Raw genomic sequence first — 22,945 nt, forward strand, 5'->3', positions numbered from 1 at the left:
ACTAGCATTTAAGAGCAGTTGGAGGCCACGGAAGGAGTGTTGTATGGCGTTGAAGCTCGTTTGGAGGTTTGTTAACACAGTGTCCAAAGAAGGGCCAGATGTATACAGAATGGTGTCGTCTGCGTAGAGGTTAATCAAAGAATCACCCGCAGCAAGAGCAACATCATTGATATATACAGAGAAAAGTCGGCCCGAGAATTGAACCCTGTGGCACCCCCATAGACTGCCAGAGGTTGTTGTCGGGAACTGGAATACGCTGTGATACACGTTGATCCAGAGCATCCCAAACATGCTCAATGTCTGAGTATGCAGGCCATGGAAGAACTGGGACATTTTCCGTTTCCAGGAATTGTGTACAGATCCTTGCGACATAGGGGCTTTATCATGCTGAAATATGAAGTAATGGCACAACAACGGGCCTCAGGATCTCGACACGGTATCTCTGTGCATTCAAATTGCCATAACCCCATACCATAACCCCACCACCACCATGTGGCAATCTGTTTGCAACATTGACATCAGCAAACCGCTCGCCCGCACGACGCCATACACGCTGTTTGCCATCTGCCCGGTACAGTTGAAACCGGGATTAATCCGTGAAGAACACTCCAGTGTGCCAGTGGCATCGAAGGTGAGCATTTGCACACTGAAGTCGGTTACGACACCGAACTGTAGTCGGGTCAAGACCCTGGTGAGGACGACGAGCATGCAGATGGGCTTCCCTGAGACGGTTTCTGAGAGTTTGTGCAGACATTCATCGGTTGTGCAAACCCACAGTTTCATCAGCTGTCCGAGTGGCAAGTCAGTCTGTGTGTGTGTGATAGTGGCTGCATTTGGGAGAGGGGTTAAGTGGGGTCTCTAATGGTGTGTGTGTGTACAGCTATAAGAAGCGGCAGTGGGAAGGATTAAGTGGGGTCTCTGACTGTCTTGTACAATGAGCCTTGATGGGTGTGAAAGGCCCATTCCGCCGTAGTAACGAGGCTAATGAATTCAGACTCTAATCGATTGTCTCGGCTCTCTCTGGATTAGATGCAACCTTGCTGGAAGGCGCAGGCAGAGGTGTGTGTCTGTGTGTGTGTGTGAGAGAGACTAGTGGGGAGCTGAGGGAGTGCCAGTACTCACCCCTGCCTCCCTCCCCTCCATCCCTCTCTCCCTCGCTCCATCCGGGCGAATGAGGGGACAGGAGGATCATCTTCAGTCTAAATGAGATTACAGCTCCTTCAGCTGCTTATCTGGGCTAATGCCAGCTGCCGTGGGACCAGGCAGACACAGCAGCCAGAGCCCAGTCTGTGTACAGGGGATCTGCCCTGCCCTGCTCCTCTCTACCCGGCACTGCACCGCATGACCTAATCCCCCCAGAGATGGGAAGAGTGAGAGAGCAAGGAAGAGGAAGGAGAGAATGTGAAAGAGGAAGGAAGTGGAGTATAGATAGGGATGGAGGTGGAGAGGTGGTATGATAGAGAGGGAGATGCTGTGGGTCTGTTGAATAATGATGTTATTGGTGTATGTGTGACCTACAGGAGGGTCCATCAGCGCAATGTCCAGCCTGGCCACTCGGCATGTCCCCCCGGTGCCTGGCTGCCTCCTCCCAGTGCCAGCGTGGGTAAAGACCGCCACCTAGCGGTTGCAACAGCTCTCTGGGCCCACTTTTTCCCCTTCCTCCGCAGCCTGCGCCTTTCCAACACCCCTCCTGCCCAACTGGCTGATGCTGCCGCAGGTCAGAGGCTCACACTGAGAGAGGGAGAGAGTGGGAGGGAGGAGGATAAATGTTCACTGTGTACAACAATTTCACACTGTGGGTTGCACACACGAACAGTTGTCTTGCTCATAAGATAATATACACTGTCTGCCTTTGTCTCACCGTTTCTCTCTCTCGCGCTCTCTCGTGCTCTCTTGTCAGCTCTTTTACTCTCAACATCTTGCATCTTTGCTTTGTCTTGACCATGCAGTGAAAAATCTTTCCATTATAGTATGACTCTCTCAAACATATTTTCCACGGTAGTTACCGTAACATGGTATGAATGTTGACTCTCTTTTCCAGGATTTACACTGCTGGCCTTTGACCTTCCTAGCTCTGCCCCCCAAGACCTCCAGCCCAACCCCATCCAGTCCATCATGCAGTGCTTCAGCTGGGACGACATGCTTCACCCCCTGCTAGTGACTCGCTACCTACCCCACCTACTCCAGAACAGGTAACATTACTCCAGTACATTACCCTAGTAAGCAGGGTCTGAACTTGTCCAAGAGGAATGCTTGTTTTTATTTTCTGTTGCAAAACACTTTGCTACGGAGTGCACTAATGAATATGAACCATGTGTGGTGGCAAACATCCGAAAGGATCATTCTGAGCAAGGTGCTGCACAAAATCATTGATCTACAAATCACCTTTGCATTCCAAGCTACTATCCATCATGTGAGCCTCCCTTTATACAGATTAGCACATCTGTGTAGAGCCTTGCTCCAGGGGAACATACAGTCGTGTCATTCTCAAAACTTTTGGCCACAAATATACATTTTCACAAAGTTTGCTGCTTTGGTGTCTTTAGATATTTTTGTCAGATGTTACTATGGTGAATAGTAAAGTATAATTACAAGCATTTCATAAGTGTCAAAGGCTTTTATTGGTAATACAATGAAGTTGTCAATATTTATTTTTCAAGACCTCTGCAATCCGCCCTGGCATGCTGTCAATTAACTTCTGGGCCACATCCTGACTGTGCAAGAATGGGCTGCCATCAATCAATGCTTGGAGTTTGTCAGAATTTGTGGGTTTTTGTTTGTCCACCCGCCTCCTTGAGGTTTGATCACAAATTCTCAATGGGATTAAGGTCTGGGGAGTTTCCTGACTATGGACCCAAAATATTGATGTTTTGTTCCCCGAGCCACTTAGTTATCACTTTTGCCTTATGGCAAGGTGCTCCATCATGCTGGAAAATGCATTGTTTGTCACCAAACTGTTCCTGGAAGGTTGGGAGAAGTTGCTCTCGGAGGATGTGTTGATACCATTCTTTATTCGTGGCTGTGTTCTTAGGCAAAATAGTGAGTGAGCCCACTCCCTTGGCTGAGAAGCAACCCCACACATGAATGGTCTCAGGATGCTTTACTGTTGGCATGACACACTGTTGGCATGACACAGGACTGAGGCTAGCGCTCACCTTATCTTCTCCGGACAAGCTTTTTTCCGGATGCCCCAAACAATCGGAAAGGGATTTCACCAGAGAAAATGACTTTACCCCAGTCCTCAGCAGTCCAATCCCTGTACCTTTTGCAGAATATCAGACTGTCCCTGATGTTTTTCCTAGAGAGAAGTGGCTTCTCTGCTGCCCTTCTTGACACCAGGCCATCCTCCAAAAGTCTTTGCCTCACTGTGCGTGCAGATGAACGCACACCTGCCTGCAGACATTCCTGAGCAAGCTCTGTACTGGTGGTGCCCCGATCCCGCAGCTGAATCAACTTTAGGAGACGGTCCTGGCGCTTGCTGGACTTTCTTGGGCGCCCTGAAGCCGTCTTCACAACAATTGAACCGCTCTCCTTGAAGTTCTTGATGATCCGATAAATGGTTGATTTAGGTGCAATCTCACTGGCCGCAATATCCTTGCCTGTGAAGCCCTTTTTGTGCAAAGCAATGATGACGGCACGTGTTTCCTTGCAGGTAACCATGTTTGACAGAGGAAGAACAATGATTCCAAGCATCACCCTCCTTTTGAAGCTTCCAGTCTATTATTCGAACTCAAATCAGCATGACAGAGTGATCTCCAGCTTTGTCCTCATCAACACTTACACCTGTGTTAACGAGATAATCACTGACATGATCTCAGCTGGTCCTTTTGTGGCAGGGCTGAAATGCAGTGGAAATGTTTTTGGGGGATTCAGTTCATTTGTATGGCAAAGAGGGACTTTGCAATTAATTGCATTGCAGTTAATCTGATCACTCTTCATAACATTCTGGAGTACATGCAAATTGCCATCATACAAATTGAGGCAGCAGACTTTGTGAAAATTAATATTTGTGTAATTCTCAACTTTTGGCCACGACTGTAGAGATTGAGATCCACTACATTGCGGTCAGACTGCACAGAATCACTGATACTCAAATCACCTCGCATCCCAAACAATAACTAATTAAGATTATAAATTCTGTGCCTCACCTTTCTCTAACTTGTGATTCCCTTAAACATATTTGTTGTTTGTTCTATGTCAAGCTGACCTCTCTTCCACAGTGAGCTGGTGTATTCAGTGAGCTCCGGCTCTGGAGGTTCTGTGTCGGGCTCAGCCCAGACCCTGTCTGTGAGAGCCTGGTTCCGCTGTGTTCTGCAGCAGCACATCCACAAGAACCCAGATGGCACGGACAGCAAAGCAGGTACAGAACCTCAACCTAGAACCCTGGACATCCGACCATTTATCAAACGCTCTTATCCGAAGATGCGTAGTCGTGCGTGCACACACTTGCCAGGCCTCACTGGTTTCCGTTCAGCAGTCAGCCATGGAAAGACATCCTCAGTAAGTTAGGCCACATTAAAACACTACACTTACACTTCTTGTCTATTACCATATTATGATAATTTCCCATTAGTTTCCCCTTTTTAAGTATGTGTATTTCTGTAAGTTTATTTCAGTGTTTTGTTATGGAGATGTAAGTGTGTATATGTGTGGCTCAGTTGGAAGGAGTGGCGCTAGAAACACTTAAGGTTGTGGGTTCAGTTCCCATAAGGAACTGATACACATTTTAAAAATGGCCAGCATTTACACAGGCAGCCCAATTTTGATATTTTGCCCAATCAGATCAGATATTTTGCCAATAAATCAGGCAAAGGATCAGAATTGGGAAACATGTTTATCCAAAGACTGCATTTACACATCTGCTAAGTGGCATGTGTGATTATTTATGATGCGTTACTGACTTTTTCCAGGCAGGGCTCTGGAGGAGCAGTTGTCGGAGCTCACTAGGCTCGTATTAAGGCTCCCTGAGGTAGACTCCCTACTGCAGAGGGCCGGGCTGCAGCCTGGAGCCGGCAGCAAGCTAGTGCCCAGGTCTGCTCTGGAGATGTTCATCAAGGTAACTAAATACTTTTTACACCTCGTCACACACACAGGGTAGCTTGTCATCTCACACACGCATGTGCACAAAGATATTTGCAACATGCACGATACATGCAGGTAACTGCCAAAATAAAGGAAACACTTTAGTAAATGAGGGATACAAAGTACAGTGGGGCAAAAAAGTATTTAGTCAGCCACCAATTGTGCAAGTTCTCCCACTTAAAAAGATGAGCGAGGCCTGTAATTTATCATAGGTACACCTCAACTATGACAAGACAAAATGAGAAAAAAAATCCAGAAAATCAAAATGTAGGATTTTTAATGAATTTATTTGCAAAATACAGCAGTTTCCAAAATGGAATTTCTCATGGAAGAATGATGTCGCATCCTTGCAATAGAATTCCAGACACTTGTAGAATCTATGCCAAGAAGTATTGAAGCTGTTCTTGCTTGTGGTGGCCCAATGCCCTATTAAGGCACTTTATGTTGGTGTTTCCTTTATTTTGGCATTAACATGTATATCAACAGCATGTCCGCATTTCCATACAAATACAGTTTAAATACGTTGTCATTTTGTATTTTCCTCTCTCAGGCTGTGGGGCGTGTGTACAGTGGGCTGCAGGTGTTGTCTGAGCGTTCTGCCATGGTCACCCGTGCTCTGGACTACACAGGGGACATCATAAAGTATATCAAACACTACCTGGTCAATAAGAGTCCTCAGGAGGGGCTGCTGCTGGCCTACTGGGCTGTGGGTGGGTGTATGCATCACTGAGATTTGCCCCTATCCCCTTTAGGCTGTTGTGTGAATCTCTAAGGACTGGATAGGTATAAGGTGGAGCTATTGCTTATACCTATCCAATTATTTCAGATCTCTACAGATCTCTTAATTTGGTATTGGGTGAGAAGGAATCGGCGTGTTTACGAGGATCAGGATATGATCAGGGTTAGCAATTCTGCCCAGCGACTTGCTTCGAGCCTATCGCCTCAAACACGTTGAATGTCTGTCATCCTTGGTGTGTGTGTGTTCTCAGGGTGCGTTGTGAAGCACTGGAGTCCCCTGCTGGCCACCTCTAAGGCCCAGCATCTGCTGTTCAACATTGTCAACGGGCTGCTCCTCCCTAACTCTCTGTCCGGGCTGGACAAGGCCTTGAGGGACAGCCTGCCCCTCTACCTGCAGGTGGGCCGCATGCACAGACACCCGCACACACACACACACTCCCACTTTGAATACTTCTGATACTTCTGACAAAAATAATTGTTTTGATACTTCTGAACGTACTAGCAGGGTTGGAGGGGAGGAAAGAAATGCAGAAGTATACGAACTGACCTCTCTCTCCGTCTCTCCTTTCCTCCCCTCCAGGGTCTGTCTATAGCAACCAGTATGTCTCAGTCTCAGGGTGCCTACCTGAAGAAACAGCTCCGGGATGTCATCTCCAAGTACCTCGACCATTTCCTGCCTGCCACGCCATCGGTTGGGGCCATAGCCAATCACCCGGTGCTGCTGGCGGCTTGCGAGGCCACGCCCACCCCGCGTGGGGCGGCACTGAGAAGGAGCATCCTGCAGGTGATCAGGTAGGGTTCTGACGCTCTGGGTAGAGATTGCTCTTAGGCACAGATCCAGGAGGAGTTAACCCTGCCCACATAATTAGGTAAGGGAATGCGAAGCCAAACTGACCTTGGAGTAGTGTCTCAGGACAACTTCGTCCTAATCCACCTATGAACATCTACCAAATGGCCAGACATGACATGGCTCTGTGTCATACCTTCGTCTGTCTCTGTCTCCATAGTGAGAACTTCTTGCATTTCAAAGGCAACGCCCCTCCTCCCCGCCTGGTCACGGTCCTGGCCTTCCTATTGGAGCTGCTGAGACGGAACAATGACAGTGACCCCGCCCTGCTCACCATGCCCCTCCCCTCTCTGCTCCGCTGCCTGAAGCTGGTCAACGAGCCTCACGGTGAGAGTCCACACACAGAAAGACACGTACGCGCAGTAATCCTATTTGTGAACAATATGCCGAACGAGCTTGCTGCTATGGGGGGGGGGGGGGGGTTCTTCTAGGTTTTTTGTGTGTGCAATGTGCGTGTGGTAACCAGTCTAAAAGCAGCTGTGCGTTCACAGTGAGGAGGACCAGTACAGAGGCCCTGCAGCTGGTGGTGGAGAGATGTTCGGCCGCTGCAGGGGGTGCACCATGTGACCAGACCGTCACTGTCCTACGGTGAGCGACACCAACTGCCATGGCCTTTACTCTTCCTTCTCTCTGCATTCAGCGCTTAGGTGGTGTCTATTAATGTACACCGTAGCAAAAAACGTTTTTCAGACGTCGGACAAGTTCGTGGAAAGCTTCCCTGTTTCACTCTGTTCAGAACATTTCCTGCTGCTTCGTGTCGGCTGAACGCGACACTGTTCTAGGGCAGCCATGCTTTTTTTGAACCGCCACGGTTAGAAATGTACATATCCTGCGACGCTTTGTGTGTATAAAGCATGTACATTGGTGTTACAGTATCTCTGTCTTACTGTGTTCTGTGTGTTCAGGTCCTTTGTGGAGGAGAACGAGGGGTTGTATGACAGACAGGTGTACAGTGTTCTGGAGACGATAGCTGTTCTGGACAGTCATGTGGTCCAGGTCCTGATCCCTGTTCTGTCGCTGAGTCTGAGGAACACAGAACACAAGAGAGGACTGGGCAAGAACACCACACTGAGGTAGAGTTTTAAACCTGACTGTATCCCAGTCTCTAGTCTAACCTAACCTAGACATAATCCTATTTGTTAAGGTTAATTTATATTTGGAGAGATGCGGAACAACTAAGTACTGTTGCCTTTTTTTGGATGCCTTTAAAAAAAAATCAGTTTCCCCTCAGAGAATCTTGTCACCCGGCCTGATATAACACTACGTCTACACACACCACGAGGAATCTTTATCGCACGGTATAAATTGCGTGTTGGCCTACGTGGGGAAAACATCTGAAGTATAGGGAATGGGACTTTCGTCCAAATGTTGATTCTATTGAAATGCTTTACAGTAGTCATAAAACCATGAAGCCAGTGTATGTATGACATGCCAGATATCAAACCACATCACTAATAAAAACACCCCCCCCCCCCCCCCCCCAACACAAAAATAATTTAGTCAATTTTAGAGTAAGGCTGTAATGTAACAATGTCGAAAAAGGGAAAGGGTCTGGATACTTTCTGAATGCAGTGTGTGTGTACCGTTCAAAAGTTTGGGGTCACGTAGAAATGTCCTTGTTTTTGAAAGAAACTTTTTTTTGTTGTCCATTTTTATAATAACATCAAATTGATCAGAAATAGTGTTAATGTTGTAAATGTCTATTGTAGCTGGAAACAGCATATTTTTTTAATGGAATATCTACATAGTCCCATTATCAGCAACCATCACTCCTGTGTTCCAATGGCACATTGTGTTAGCTAATCCAATTTTATAATTTTAAAAGGATAATTGATCATTAGAAAACCCTTTTGCAATTGTTGTCTGATTAAAGAAGCAATAAAACTGTCCTTCGTTAGACTAGTTGAGTATCTGGAGCATCAGCATTTGTGGGTTTCTTCTGTTCTTCTTCTGAGAAATGAAGGCTATTCCATGTGAGAAATTGCCAAAGAAACTGAAGATCTCGTACAACGCTGTGTACTTCCCCCTTCACAGAACAGCACAAATTGTCCCTAACCAGAATAGAAAGATGAGTGGGAGGCCCCGGTGCACAACTGAGCAAGAGGACAAGTACATTAGAAAGTCTAGTTTGAGAAAGACACCTCAAGTCCTCAACTGGCAGATTCATTAAATAGTACTAGCAAAACACCAGTCTCAGTGTTTTGTCAACTGTGAAGAGGCGACTCCGGGATGCTGGCCTTCTAGGCAGAGTTGCAAAGAAAAAGCCACTTGTGAGGACTTGAGGCGTCTGTTTCTCAAACTAGACACTCTACTGTACTTGTCCTCTTGCTCAATTATGCACGGGGCCTCCCACTCAGGTGTGTCAACAAAGTACTCATATTTTTCTTTCTTTTTTTATCTACAAAAATGTCTAAACCTGTTTTTGTTTAGTCATTACGGGGAATTGTGTGTACATTGATGAGAAAAAAAAAATGATTTAATCCATTTTAGAATAAGGCTGTAATGTAATTTTTTGGGGGGAGAAATAAAGGGGTCTGAATACTTTCTGAATGCACTGTATTTATACAGTGTTCAGTGACACAGTCAACTCTGTATGAAATATACTAGATCTTGTGCTGTGACATCACTCACTCAATGTCTCTGCATGTGTGACAGGAATGCATACAGGAATTTGCTGACTCTGCTGGGGGACGGTGGTCAGGCGGAGATCATCAGCCTGGAGGAGGACTGACCCTTGACCCCCAGAACCAGGTCACCATGCTGTTGACCTCAACACCACTGGGATTCATGTATAGATATACAATATGTATAGAAATTGTCCTGTTGGTGATATAGATCATAATTTATGGTCAAGTTTCCATCTTCATATTGAAAAATGTTTCAAAAAAGGTGTTACGAAATAAAGAAAATGTGATGAAATAAGATAATGTGGAAGTGCTAGTGTTGTATTTCTGTTTCCTAATTTCACAGGCATGGAACGAGTGTGTGATGCATATAGATAAATGTATAATATTTTGTTCTTCCATGTTGTGATAGTAACTACCGATAGTAGACAAATAGGATCTCTTTATGCTCATGCACTCTTTTGTTGGCCCAACTTTACAGGCAGAAACCCGCCTCCTTTCCTGACACTGTATCCCTCATCAAGATACAGCCAGAGTCCGAAAGATTACTTCTGCTCTTTCCATTCCCTTTTTCCTTTGCAATCTTCATGCAATCAGGCTTCATTTTGTCAGAATTTCATGCCTGGTCGATCTTGTCATAAAAAAAATGCACTCCCCCAACATAGAAAACAGTCTCACATGACCCTCCCCTTGTACTGTAGGTTACTTGTTGGATACCCTCCCTCCTCATAGAATTAACTCAAAATAATGTTTAGAAACCAAAAAAATAAATAACTATAGCAACCATGTGTTTATAGATGTGCATATTGACTATTTCCATTTCAGCATGCTGTTGTGGCACAGTTGATGCCACGCAGGGCTACGGGACATTCTCATTCTCCCTGTCTGTTGTACACTGTCAAGCTGGCGATCGAAATCATCTTGCAGGCGCCCGGTCCGCCAACAGGAGTCGCTAGAGCGCGATGGGAGAAGGAAATTCTGACGGGCCAAACCCTCCCCTAACCCGAGTGACGCTGGGCCAATTGTGCGTTGCCTCCATGAGTGTCCCGGTCACGCTCGGCTGTGACACATCCTGTGATCAAACCCGGGTCTGCAGTGACACCTCAAGCACTGCGAAGCAGTGCCTTAGACCGCTGCGCCATTCGAGAGGCCTGGAAATCTGATTTTTAAAAATGGTGATGCTATTATTCTATTAAGTATATGCAACGAATGATCCACCAACAGGTTACTGTGCCAATGCACCACGTTGAAGTAATCAGATTGAAACATTGTCATTGGTTGTGTGTTCATGCCACATATAAACGGTAATTTAATACATTTTAAAAGTAAAATGACAAACATTTAGGCTACTGAAGCGTTAAGATTCTAGAGAATAGCTGCTCCGATCAGAGAGGAGGCAGAGCATGTGTTGAGCCTTCCTGAATAACTGGGCCTGCTGAGAGTCCCATTATTATAGGACGATATGCGAGAACGATGATCCGCAACAAGACAGCGCATGTCAGTATCCGAAGTAGAAATACAGACTGACCTGCTGCTGTACCTTTCGATCTTATAAACTGTCGAGAGTAGACTCACAACTTATCCAAATGGAATGAAACATTCAAATCACGGGGCTTTTGCGCCATTATTCAAATGACATTTTCACCGCAGCCTATGGTAGAATTTTGCACCTACCTGAAAACAAATATTCATTGCATTGTGGTGTTGTAGGCTACTATAGTCTAGGTAGGATAATTGTATTGTCCCTTAACAAGATCAATAGGGGTGCTTTTTGAGCTGCGTGTCTCGTCTTTCATGCTTATTGATGCACCTGGCCTATCCACTTCCTATCAGCTCTTCCTCTTCATGTGGATTTATATTGGATATTGGTGCAGCTTTGAATGATTATATGTGTGCCATGATGGCTAGTTAGCCTATTGTGTACCACAGTATGAGTCATAAAACCCAGGAAATGGTTCCAATCGTTTTTTTCACCATCCATTTTTCCATCTGGGATTTTAGAACTACTTCATATAAGGTCTTTGTTTCGTGTATGCTTACGTGACGTGACGTGGAGTTTTGATAACCGCGCAAATCTCTCGGACCGAGGTCACGTTTATCAATAATTAGATTGAGGCGAATATATTGATACATCTCTCCTTGTCCGAGAATTACACGGCTCTCAAAACCTCACAATTAATTGCATTTAATTGTAAACTTCACGATATGACAAATAAATGGCGGAATAAACGTTTCCATTTTTTATGGGTATTATGTGCTTCTCAATGTTGTCAAGTTGGGTAGGGGACCATTGTTCATACCCAGCAGCATCACAGTTCTTGACACAAACGGCTGCGCCTGGCACCTAACCCGTTCACAGGCACTTACATCGTTTGTCTTGCCCATTCACCATCTGAATCGCACACATACACAATCCATGTCTCAAGGCTTAAACATCCTTATTTAACCTGTCTCCTCCCCTTCATCTACACTGATTGAAGTGGATTTAACAAGTGACATCAATAAGGGATCATAGCTTTCACCTGGATTCACATGGTCAGTCTGTCATGGAAAGAGCAGGTATCATTCGTGTTTTGTATACCTGTGGTATAGTTAAGCAATAAGGGGCGTGGTAATTGGCAAATATACCACGGCTAAGGGCTGTTCTTATGCACGACAACACAGAGTGCCTGGATACAGCCCTTAGCCGTGGTATATTTGCCATATACCACAAACCCCAAAGTGCCTTACTGCTATTATACACCACTTTCCAAGTAATTAGAGCAATACAAATACATGTTTTGTCATACTCGTGGTATAGGGTCTGATATACCATGGCTGTCAGTCAAACAGAATTCAGGGCTCGAACCACCCAGTTTATAATAATAGTTAGTGTGTGGAAAAGCAAGGGAAGTACCAAAACACCTCGAAATAGGGGATGTGCATGCAAGCAGATGAGACAATTTCCTAAGGATAGAATAAATTATATAGTAAATCCTGCAAAGGGGAGAATGTAAACCAGGGAAAAAGCACACTACCCTCCCCTGTGCCCAATAGAAAGAAAAACAACCCTCTCAAAAGCAAAACATTTATTTTTTTAAACACTCCCCTATTTCATACTAAGAAAATACAGCGGATTAACTTGCTCGATTCAATTTATGGGCTTTATTGATACAGTACTGTACCTCTTTATTCTGAAAACAAGACATACATTTTTTTCTCACACTTCCTCTCACTGCTGGAGGCTGGTGGAGTTACAGAATTACTTATGTCTTTTTTTGCTCAAAGTAAAACAAGACGTTTTGAAAATGGCATAAGACAGCGGCAACACATAGCTTAGGTTCTCCTACACACAGTATGTTGAGTATATGCACTGTATGATAACAGTGGTCAGACATTCATTGAACTGTTTAAACAGTCTTAAATCCTGAGCTTGAATAGAAAACACACGCTCAAGAAAAGAGTAAGATTGGGTCCACAGTTCACACATAACCGGTTTCAGTTGAAATGATGGGTCCATTGGCTTTGTATGGAGTAGATGGGTTATGGTAAGTAGTAAGTAAGTACAGCTAGTTAGAGTGCCAATAGCCCTAGAGGGCATTAGTAAAAGAGGGAGTCATTTCACTCCGTAGAGAGCTCTGCTCCCCTTGAGTGCTCCAGCATTGCGATCTCCTGTTCTGCACCATTGACTAGTGCTGCCCCTTTATTTCAACCAGTCATCTGAGCAGGGTTTGGGGTCAATTCTATGGCAGTTCGGGATATATTATTCCAATCGAATATCTATTATTCTCAATGCTTTTCAATGAGCAAAATTGTCATCAGAATTTCTGTTTTACTTCCTGAATTGACTGAATTGAAATGGAATTGACCCAAACCCTGCAGCTGATGGAAGATCAGTCCATCATCACAGGGTAGCTGAATAGGGAACCTCCTCAATGTCCTCGAGGACCCTCCTTTCATACAGGGCCACGTTTTTGTTCAGTTTATGGGTAGTGTCAAGGATGGGCAGTGACACCTGCACTTGGGAGTGGTTAGGTTGGGATCCTGAAACTGGGGAAGACGTGGGTAATCTTTTCTGGGTGGCAATAGTGTGTGAATGCATTTAGAGGAAGAGAGGGGGGGGGGAGTGGTGTTGTTGTAAATGAGTTATTTTGTGTTACATAGTTGTATGTCCATAAGAGCTGCATGATGTATCTATGTAGACATTTACTGTAGTCTATATTAGTGTGTTAGACAGGCCCTATCCTGTGATGGGGCACTTGTAGAGTCTGGAGGTTGGGGCAGGTGAAGTATGGGGCAGGAAGGAAACACGTTGCTATTCCATTGGAGGCGAACGGTAGAGTTGGTCCATAGAACACTTCCTCCTTCCCCTCCGTGCTCACATCCAACACCTGGACAACAGGAAGTTAAATTTAAAAAAAAAAGTCAAATACATGAAATAATAAGAGATTTTAGTAAGATAACATTTGCTATGAATACCCTCTTTCCTCATCATGGATTATAAGAGCATTCAAAATACCTTTAAAAAAACGATGCATAAATGATTTATGTACAACATAGTTTAACAAGACAATTTTTCAGGTTACTTAAATCGGTTTACATTTACATTTACATTTAAGTCATTTAGCAGACGCTCTTATCCAGAGTTAAGGTCACTCACCTGAATACACGCTAGGGGCTCATTGGTCCAGATAGAATATCCACCGACAACATAGATTCGGTCATCATGGACTGCCACTCCAGATTCATTCTGACCTGCGGAGGATAGAGAGGAGAGAGCGAAAACAATGATTCACTGTGCCAAAGAGAGGCCAGATGACTCAATGTCATCTGAGACACAGGGTGCGTTGGGAAAGTTCAGAAAATAACTTCCGACTTCACCTTGAACTTATTTGACAACTTCACGGGGAATCAAGTCGGGAGGGGTGGAGAGTCACAAGGGAAAAAAAGGAGGACAGTGATCTTATCTAGTACGTGTGTGTTTGCCTGCCTGCCTGCGTGTGCATGCGTATGCATGAGCGTGTGTATGCGCAGCCCACCCACCCGTGAGTAGGCTGAAGGTGCAGCGGGTCCACTGGTCCATGTCTATGTCGTAGGAGTCGATGTGGCGGACCAGGATGCGGTCGTTGTTGTAGTCCAGGTCATTTCCTCCCAGCACATACAGCTGCCTTCTCGCCACGGCCATGACATGGTACACTCGCCTCTGTAGCATGGGACTGCGGGCCAGCCACTGGTTCTGTCAGAGAGAGAGGGGAAGGGGGGGGGGGGGGCAGAGAGTGAGAGAAAGAGAAGGTGGGGAGGGAAAAGGACGGTGGGAAGATGTTGAATAGATGTATTAATATTTTAGCGTATCCCTGCTTGGGTAATTGGTGTATGTTCAGTGCTGGATAAATAATGTGACACCAGGGCTATGATTTCTCCTCATGATTTCGCCCCCCTTCCTTATAATATACTTCACCCTCTCCATTTTACACGGATGTATCCGACTGTGCACATTTGACTAAGTGTGTCTGGTTGTTTTGTATGTGTGTGTGTGTGTGTGGGGTGGGGTGGTGGGGGGGTGAGCGTACGTGACCATGTTTGTGTGTGTACTTGAGCGATTGTGTGTGTGTGTATGTGTGCGATTGCGTATGTCTGGTAGGAGCTGACGGGTGGCCATCTGTTGAGGGTAGTGTTGGGTGGGGGGGGGTTGGTGTTCCTGGCAGGTGAATGTAGCTCCACGGTGAATACAAATGAGACTTTCTCGGCCTCCTGCTCGCTCTCTGTTGTTCTCCCTTCCTTCCTTCCTCGCTCTTGCTCTCCCTCTTGCTCTCCTTCTCTACCTCTTGCACTCCCCCTTGCGCGCGGGCCCACTGTCTCGGCGCAAGCAAACACACATCCTCAAAGTTGCCGTAAACAAGCGCATTACTCAGCTATCACACAAACTGTTCTGAAACCACACTTTTAAATGTTTTGATGGCATTTGTCTCGCTTTTGGCTTATTTCTCTGTACTATCTGTTCTTCAATTACCTGTTCTGGGTCGTATACCATCAGTCTATTCTGGTACTGAGCTGTGTTTGTGACTCCACCTGTAACAGAGAAGAGTATTACACACAGGTGGCGGGCGGGCGTGTGTGTGTGTGTGTTCAATCTGTTCTGCTCTATTCTCCATCTGGGTGTGTGTGTACCTGAGACCCAGAGCAGGTTGTCAGCCACACAGCCGGCGTGGCAGGACAGCGAGCGGTCAAAGGACTGGACGAAGGTCCACTTGTTCCTCTTCGGACAGTAGCGTTCCACGGTGGGCAGCACCTGTCTCAGCTCGTTCCTCCCCCCCACCGCGTACAGGTACTGGCCCAGAGCCCCCAGGACAAAGTGTTCCCTGCACGCCTTCATGGAGGCTATCTCAGTCCAGCGGTTCCCCCGGGGGTCGTAACGACAAGCGGTCCTCACCGCACACGTTCTCCCCGTGGAATGCTCCACCTCGCCGCCTGCCACAAACAGGAAGTGACCCATGACGGCCACGCAGTGGTGGCTGCGCCCGGCGGGCATGGGCGCCAGCTCGCTCCAGTTGGAGCACCCGGCCACGCGCACGGTCTCCTGGGCGGCCGGGTTGAAGTAGCGCAGCTCCCGTACGCGGCTCACCTCGCGCTTGCGCCCGCCAGCGATGTAGAGGGTGAGAGACTGGAAGCGGGGCTTGGTGTGGGCGGTCTGGCGGAGGGGTTGGGCGTAGGTGGCACGGTGGTACTCTAGAGCCTCGTCCACTAGGGCGGCGGCGGTGGCACTGGACTGGACCAGCGGGTGGCACTGTGCCACGTGGTGCAGGGCGGCCACGTCCATAAGGCCGTAACGAACGTGCTGTATCAGGTCCTCGGTGTACTGGTACCGACAGTCATGCTCTAACCAGCACACCACCAGCTAAAGAGGAGAGGGGGAAGAGGAAGACAGAGGGAAGCGATTCATACTTATTAGTATTCTAAATGCCTACAGAGCAGTGTTGCAAGATCAAGACGAGTGTGTTACTGTATACACAAACACACTTATACAAAACGCATACACACATACTTATTCAAAACGCGCGTACACACACACACTTATACAAACGCACACACATCATGAATATCCACCGGTACATTCCTTTGTTGAGGACCGGGAGAGGAGAGAAGCAGAGGGGGGATTTAATTGAACTTGAGAGCAATCGGAGGCTGTTTAGCTGCGGCGGTGGCGTGTGAATGTGGGCGAGATGGCTGAAGATCACTGATACCATTATCAGGGAAACAAAGTGGCTTTCAACACAATCAGTACAGAGACAGGGAACTTATTACAGCACAGCAAGATTACTGAGCTGGAGCGGTTCACTGTCAGCACCTCCTCCTGACTCGCAGGCACACTGGATACACACTGAAATCCTATTCAAACATTACACTGGCTCGTAGATGCGCTCAAACCATATTCTGTACAAACAGCACACCAGAACACCATTTACATAGAAGCAGACATATTCCCACATGCACTGTATATATTGTCCTACTACTGTCAATGCCACTCCCTTTTCTCTCATCCTAAAATTATGCCAACACAACAGTATTAACACAACAGTATTTACACTCCCCCCCACCTTTCCACTCTCTGCTTTGTCCTATTCTCGGTCTTGCTATCTACACCCCTCTCCTCCTTTCTCTCTCTTTCCCGCTCTCTCCCTCCTCCTCCTCCCACCTCTGAAGTGGCAGAGGGGTGTGTGTGTGCGCTCCGGTAGGCTGACTGTGAAGGTCACGCTGGATCAGAGAACTTCCTCGGGCAGAGAATAAATCAACTTCCCCTCCCTCCCCTCTTCCCCAAAGAGGGAGACAGATAGAGAGAGAGGGAGAGAGCAACCAGAGAAAAGACAAACGCGCAAAGAAGGGGGAGAAAAAAAACAAAGACCCAAGAAAATGTGATTTCCAGAGCGTGAGACTCTGAGAGAAGTCGGTGTGACGATGATTGACAGGCAAACTATATCGGCTGTGTATTGGCGCCCTCGCGTTTTTTCGGGCGGATGCCCAAATTAACCTTCCTCGGCAGAGTGAAGGAGGCCCAAAGCAGCCTAATCGGGGTCTGATTATGGCAGCATCGCCCGGCTAAAGGGTCAGGGTAATTGTGCCATCAGAGGCCTGATTGTTTTCAATCAGACGGGCGGCCGGAGTGACAGCTGGGTGATTGGGGCGCTGATGAAGCCGCGGTGGGCCTAATCAGAGAGGGGGGAGAGAGAGAAGAGGTGGAGAGGGGGGCCTGATTGGTGCAAATGAACAGTCGAAACGCATAGCCCCCCCCCACTCCATATATACACACACACGCCTTCCTTTCCTATTCACTCCTATACATAAATATAAAGAGTGTATTTTGGTGAAGGCAATGAATGTTGCCCAGTTGACGTTTTATGACACACTGTGTGATGTAGTATATCAAAGTCTGCGTGGGTTTATGGTGTGCATATATAGTGTGTGTGTGTGTGTGCGTGCATGTGTGAACATGTGTGTTCCTTCCATTGTGTGCGCGTGTGTGACTGTGAGGAGCCAGTGCAGTGTACCTGCCAGATCTCCTCCTCGTTGAGGGAGGTGAGGCGGTCGCTCTTCAGCACCTCCCTGAGGAGGCGGTAGGGGAGCAGCAGCACCTCCTCCTGGCGGCTCTGCTGCAGCTCACACAGGTGTTCTACCAGGAAGCTGACCACAGCCTCCTCCAGAGCAGGGAGGTGGAACAGATCGGCCACACGGTACAGGTCCAGGTAGTTAACACTGTTCAGCTCCTGTTGTGGACACATCGGCAGGTACAGACTCACAAGGTAAATACATTTACATTTGAGTCATTTTGTAGCAGAGTTTCTAAAACGCCAAGATATATACCACCTCAGTGGAGTTGAGCAGCGACGACTGCGGGCGGACTGAACCTCCGACTACATCGAGTCACTGTCAGTCGACACTTTTCTTAAACATATCTTTGTCCTGTGTAAAAGCGGGCCTTTCTTCGCTGAAATCCATACTTTTCAATAAAACTTTTTTTCAAATACAACCACCGACTGTTTCCTCGTATCAACTGACAGTCGTCGCAGCCCAACTCCGAGATCTCCATGTCGTGGAGTTGAGAAACCCAGCTAGTCATTTAGCAGACTCTTATCCAGAGCGACTTACAATTTTGTAAGGTTAGCTAGGTGAGACAACAACATATCACAGCCGTGGGACCGTGATCTTCCCACAATAAAGTAGCAGGAAAAGACAAGTACAGGTTTTTTGTTCATTTATTTATATTTTTTTTTTGGGGGGGGTTTAAGTTAATACATACAGTAACACACACAGACATACAGTTGAGTATCCCTCACATGCGCGCACACACACACACACACACACACACACACACACACACACACACACACACACACACACACACACACACACTTTCCTTGGGGTGTTTTTGAACTGCAGTTTATATACCACTGAATCTATTGGAGATGAGACCACATTGTTATTCAAGCAGAACACAGAGTAAGAGAGTAAGAGAGAGAACAGGAGAGGAGGCAAGAGAACAGAACATGGAGATCGAGAGTGGAATAAGACTGCCATCTGCTGGCAGTAAGCAGGACCACGTGCAATATACTGCATGGCTCTCTCCAATTTCATACAGACAAAATATTGTATAATACAGCGTTTACAGTGAGCAGGGAGTATGTCTATAGGGACAGTGCAGTGAAATCAATGGTGTGCAACACAGTGTCCATTTCTCTCTCTACCAGCAGACGGTGTATGAGAGCACTGTTGACCATAAGGTGATGTAACGGTTTGCCCACTGCCATGCTAATGTATCTTACTGGTAGTGACAGGGTGGGTTTAATGTGTGGTCTTGTGTTGTTAGGAATTACCTTGGACATGTGGAGAGTAGACCCTCCATATACACAATAAATTCCAGTGTAGGTGTGGGTGTGTGATACGTATGTGCTTATTTGACTGTACTACTGTATATGACTATGTGCGAGTATGTAATATATGTGAGTGTGTGTGTCCATGTCTGTCTTGACTCCTCACCTGGACGAGGTAGTGTGAGCAAAGACTGAGCAGCTCCAGCAGCTGAAGGTGACTTCCTGCCGACAGAACATCCTGAATCACCCCTGGCTCCAGCATTATCTGAGGAGAGGACCTGAGTGAGACCACGTCCTGTCCACCTCACACACTGCTCACCTCCCCAGACAGACAGGTTCCATCCCAAATGACACCATATTCCCTGTATAGTGCCCATAGGGTTCTGGTCAAAAGTAGTGCACTATGTATGGAATAGGGTGCCATTTGGGACGCAACCAAATGACAGAAGCCCTCAGGGACCAGTGGTCACTTTATATAATGCTGCTGATTCATGTGTGTGGGTGTGTGACTGTGGTCTCGGGCCAGGCGTGTTTTTTATGTGTGCAATAGCATTTCACACTAATGTGATTTCACTCATGTGCTACTGAAAGCATTTGAGAGGCATTCTTTGCGCTGTGTGCTCTTCAATAGACTACATGTGTGTGTCCCACTTTATATTCCATGTCTATAAATCATGAATTTAAAAAGGGTCATTACATTGCAGTTAGAGTGGTATTATACATTGTTATTCACACACACACAGTTATCCTTCTTACAGCTGTGATATATACCACATTTCAATGTAATTGCCATGCAAAATACATGATTTTAGCAACATCAAATAAAAAGTATGACTAATATTTATAATATGCGTGTGTCATCAGTGTAGACTATATAGCAACAGCATGTCTGCTAACCCCATGGTCCCTGACATGTGGCCCGTGGATTTCAGCAACTAGCTCTGTGGTTGTTTACTGAAATAAGCATATTGCTCACGTCTCATCATCTCAGCAGACAGAAACGGACCGGCAGCCGGCTGCTGACCTACATCAACACAACTCCCCCCTGCTCATTTCCACTGTGGAAATGCAATTAGGAATAATTACGAGCTAGCCAGCCTCTCACTGCTGGGCCACAGGGCTTAGATCTCCTGACTCCTCACCGCAGAGAGAGAGAGAGAGAGAGAGAGAGAGAGAGATGGGGGGGAGAGAAATAGGCAAGAGAGAGAGGGAGGAAGGAGAAAGAGTGGGGGGGGGGGTCACTGGCATACTGTAGGATCAGGCTAGATTAGATATCACATCCATGTATAGGCTATAGCTGGTGGACTCAACCACTATTTAAGAAGGTCCAGTCACACAAATGTACTAGATGGCAACGGTCCGGGAGGATATTGTCATTTATCGGCATAGTAACAAACCCCCACATCGCGACTCGCATGACCCCAAAATGCTCAAACTGTTCACATCCCTTTCCTTGGCGGAGAGAAAACTTCAGCATTTTAAAGCAAATTTCCTGCAATTCTATACATTTTGTCATGTTTTATGCGCGTCCATATGATACCTAAGTGACTCAACAAAATCAAATGGGGGCACCCTAGGGGTCAATTATCAGGACCGCGATCCGCCAGTATGGCTGGGCTATAGCTTTAATCAGCTAACGAAAAGCTGGAAACTGTCACTCTTAGTTAGTGTAAGCCTGGATAGTTGTGAGATATGTTTGTGTGTACAGTTCAGTGCCTGTGTGTGACTTGAGGACATGTGTGGGGTGGCTAGCTGTAGATGAAGGTGCTACTGTAGACTCACCTGTCCTGTGTAGGCGAAGTCTAGTGCATGTTTCAGTCCCACACTGGTCACTCCCTGAAGAGTCACCTCATCTGCCTCACTCTCCACCATGCACAGACTGAACATGGCCTGAGAACACACATAGACAGACAGAGACAGACAGACAGAGAGAGACACACACACACACCTCTGAGACATAGGCACAGCAAACCTGAGCTATGAATAGGCTACAGCACAACTGAATTACAAAAACAGCCTCATAGTTGCGGGAAGTAGGGGTGCTGAACCACCCCCATCTGTTCCGCAAAAAAAATAAAAAATACTTTATTGCCCATTGTCTTATAGAGAGAACAGTTATTTTGCTTGATCAGCACACAGAAACGAACAGACAGACAGATGTAACAGTATAACTTTAGACCATCCCCTCGCCCATACCCGGGCGCGAACCAGGGACCCTCTGCACACATCAACGACAGTCACCCATGAAGCATCGTTACCCATCGCTCCACAAAAGCCGCGGCCCTTGCAGAGCAAGGGGAACTACGACTTCAAGGTCTCAGAGCAAGTGGCGTCACCGATTGAAGCGCTATTTAGCGCGCACCACCGCTAACTAAGCTAGCCGTTTCACATCCGTTACACAGACAGGAGACAACCCCCCCAAGGGGTTGAAAGCACAAGAACTAGCATGTGATTTCACACAGCAACTGCCCTCCAGTTGAAAGCTCACTCTTGGCCTATCCATAGAGTTCATTGGACATAGAGATTACGTAGAGATCATGTGTTTCTTTGACACCCATTTTACAAGCTATATTTATCACTATCCGACACACAGACTGGTTACTTCCTGGTCCTGATCTTTTTCTGGGAAACACTGCATGAACCCCCACACACACACAAACAAAGACAAAGTGAAATCGAAGCCCCAGAGAGAGCAGTCGCCTGGCCCTGAGCCTGCTGTGCTGTGCCTGATGCCGGGTGCTCCCCAATCAAAGCAATTGATTGGTGTCACAGTATGAGATGTTGGCAGAGCCATTGATCAGGGATGGAGGAACAGGGGAAGCGGCAGGGTGATGGATTAGGTAGGGTCATGTCTTTTATTCACAACTAAAATAATCAAGGACTCCTAAATCACACTAGACTGGGTACCAATTTGTTTGCGCCTTCATGCCACACCTTGTCATGCGAAGGAGTTGACATGATGGGACCAGGCTACAGTCACACCACTACAACCTCAGAGCAGAGGATACTCCTGCCCCTTTTTTTATTAGGACTGGTATTTTTGGGGTGTAAGCACTAGTGTTGTTCTAGGTAAATTGTGTTTCCATAGCTAACGCAGTCTCTACTCTATAGGGGATTGGGACAACCACTTGTCATGTACAAAAGCCGCTGGGCCAGACGGATTACCAGGACGTGTCGTCAAAGCATGCGCGGAACAACTGTCAAGTGTCTTCACTGACATTTTCAACCTCTCTCTGACCGAGTCTGTAATATCTACATGTTGCAAGCAGACCACCATAGTCCCTGTGCCCAAGCGAAGGTAACCTGCCTAAATGATTACCGCCCCGTGGCACTCACGTCGGTAGCTATGAAGTGCTTGAAAGGCTGGTCATGGCTCACATCAACAGCATCCTCCTGGACACCCTAGGCCCACTCCAATTCGCATACCGCCCCAACAGATGAAGCAATCTCAATCGCACTCTACACTTCCCTTTCTAACCTGGACAAAAGGAACACCTATGTGAGAATGCTGTTCATTGACTACAGCTTAGCGTTCAACACCATAGTGCCCACGAAGCTCATCACTAGGCTAAGGACTCTGGGACTAAACACCTCCCTCAAACTGGATCCTGGACTTCCTGACGGGCCGCCCCCAGGTGGTAAGAGTAGGCAACAACACATCTGCCAAGCTGATCCTTAACACTGGGGCCCCTCAGTAGACCCTCCTGTATTCCCTGTTCACCCACGATTGAGTGGCAAACACGACTCCAACACCATCATTAAGTTTGCTGATAACCGACAACGATGAGACGGCCCATAGGGAGGAGGTCAGA

At 46.8% G+C, this 22,945-nt stretch overlaps 2 protein-coding genes across 7 annotated transcripts in view; one reads left to right on the plus strand and one right to left on the minus strand.

Annotated features, from left to right (window-relative positions):
• The window catches only part of mms22l (MMS22-like, DNA repair protein), a 33,223-nt gene extending 23,629 nt beyond the window's left edge, over positions 1–9,594 (plus strand). For all 4 annotated transcript variants that reach the window (XM_029629451.2, XM_029629426.2, XM_029629433.2 and 1 more), the window contains 11 exons: positions 1,521–1,717; positions 2,042–2,192; positions 4,221–4,360; positions 4,911–5,056; positions 5,633–5,792; positions 6,072–6,217; positions 6,401–6,612; positions 6,828–6,994; positions 7,159–7,255; positions 7,573–7,740; positions 9,323–9,594. In XM_029629451.2, coding sequence (XP_029485311.1) covers positions 1,521–1,717; positions 2,042–2,192; positions 4,221–4,360; positions 4,911–5,056; positions 5,633–5,792; positions 6,072–6,217; positions 6,401–6,612; positions 6,828–6,994; positions 7,159–7,255; positions 7,573–7,740; positions 9,323–9,398 — 1,660 coding nt within the window. In that variant the 3' untranslated portion in view covers positions 9,399–9,594. The remainder of the gene's footprint in view (positions 1–1,520; positions 1,718–2,041; positions 2,193–4,220; positions 4,361–4,910; positions 5,057–5,632; positions 5,793–6,071; positions 6,218–6,400; positions 6,613–6,827; positions 6,995–7,158; positions 7,256–7,572; positions 7,741–9,322) is intronic.
• A 2,813-nt stretch (positions 9,595–12,407) lies between these two features.
• Positions 12,408–22,945, minus strand: part of klhl32 (kelch-like family member 32) — a 53,408-nt gene continuing 42,870 nt past the window's right edge. For 2 of the 3 annotated variants that reach the window (XM_065011133.1, XM_029629463.2), the window contains exons 4-11: positions 20,916–21,023; positions 19,300–19,398; positions 17,814–18,029; positions 15,439–16,165; positions 15,281–15,339; positions 14,314–14,506; positions 13,931–14,025; positions 12,408–13,661 (exon numbers count right to left, since the gene is read on the minus strand). In XM_065011133.1, coding sequence (XP_064867205.1) covers positions 13,500–13,661; positions 13,931–14,025; positions 14,314–14,506; positions 15,281–15,339; positions 15,439–16,165; positions 17,814–18,029; positions 19,300–19,398; positions 20,916–21,023 — 1,659 coding nt within the window. In that variant the 3' untranslated portion in view covers positions 12,408–13,499. Of the gene's footprint in view, positions 13,662–13,930; positions 14,026–14,313; positions 14,507–14,526; positions 15,123–15,280; positions 15,340–15,438; positions 16,166–17,813; positions 18,030–19,299; positions 19,399–20,915; positions 21,024–22,945 lie in introns of those variants that run through there. The other variant, XM_029629480.2, reaches the window with a different exon arrangement.

This window comes from Oncorhynchus nerka, linkage group LG3, assembly GCF_034236695.1.
Source record: "Oncorhynchus nerka isolate Pitt River linkage group LG3, Oner_Uvic_2.0, whole genome shotgun sequence".
Lineage (NCBI taxonomy): Eukaryota > Metazoa > Chordata > Actinopteri > Salmoniformes > Salmonidae > Oncorhynchus > Oncorhynchus nerka.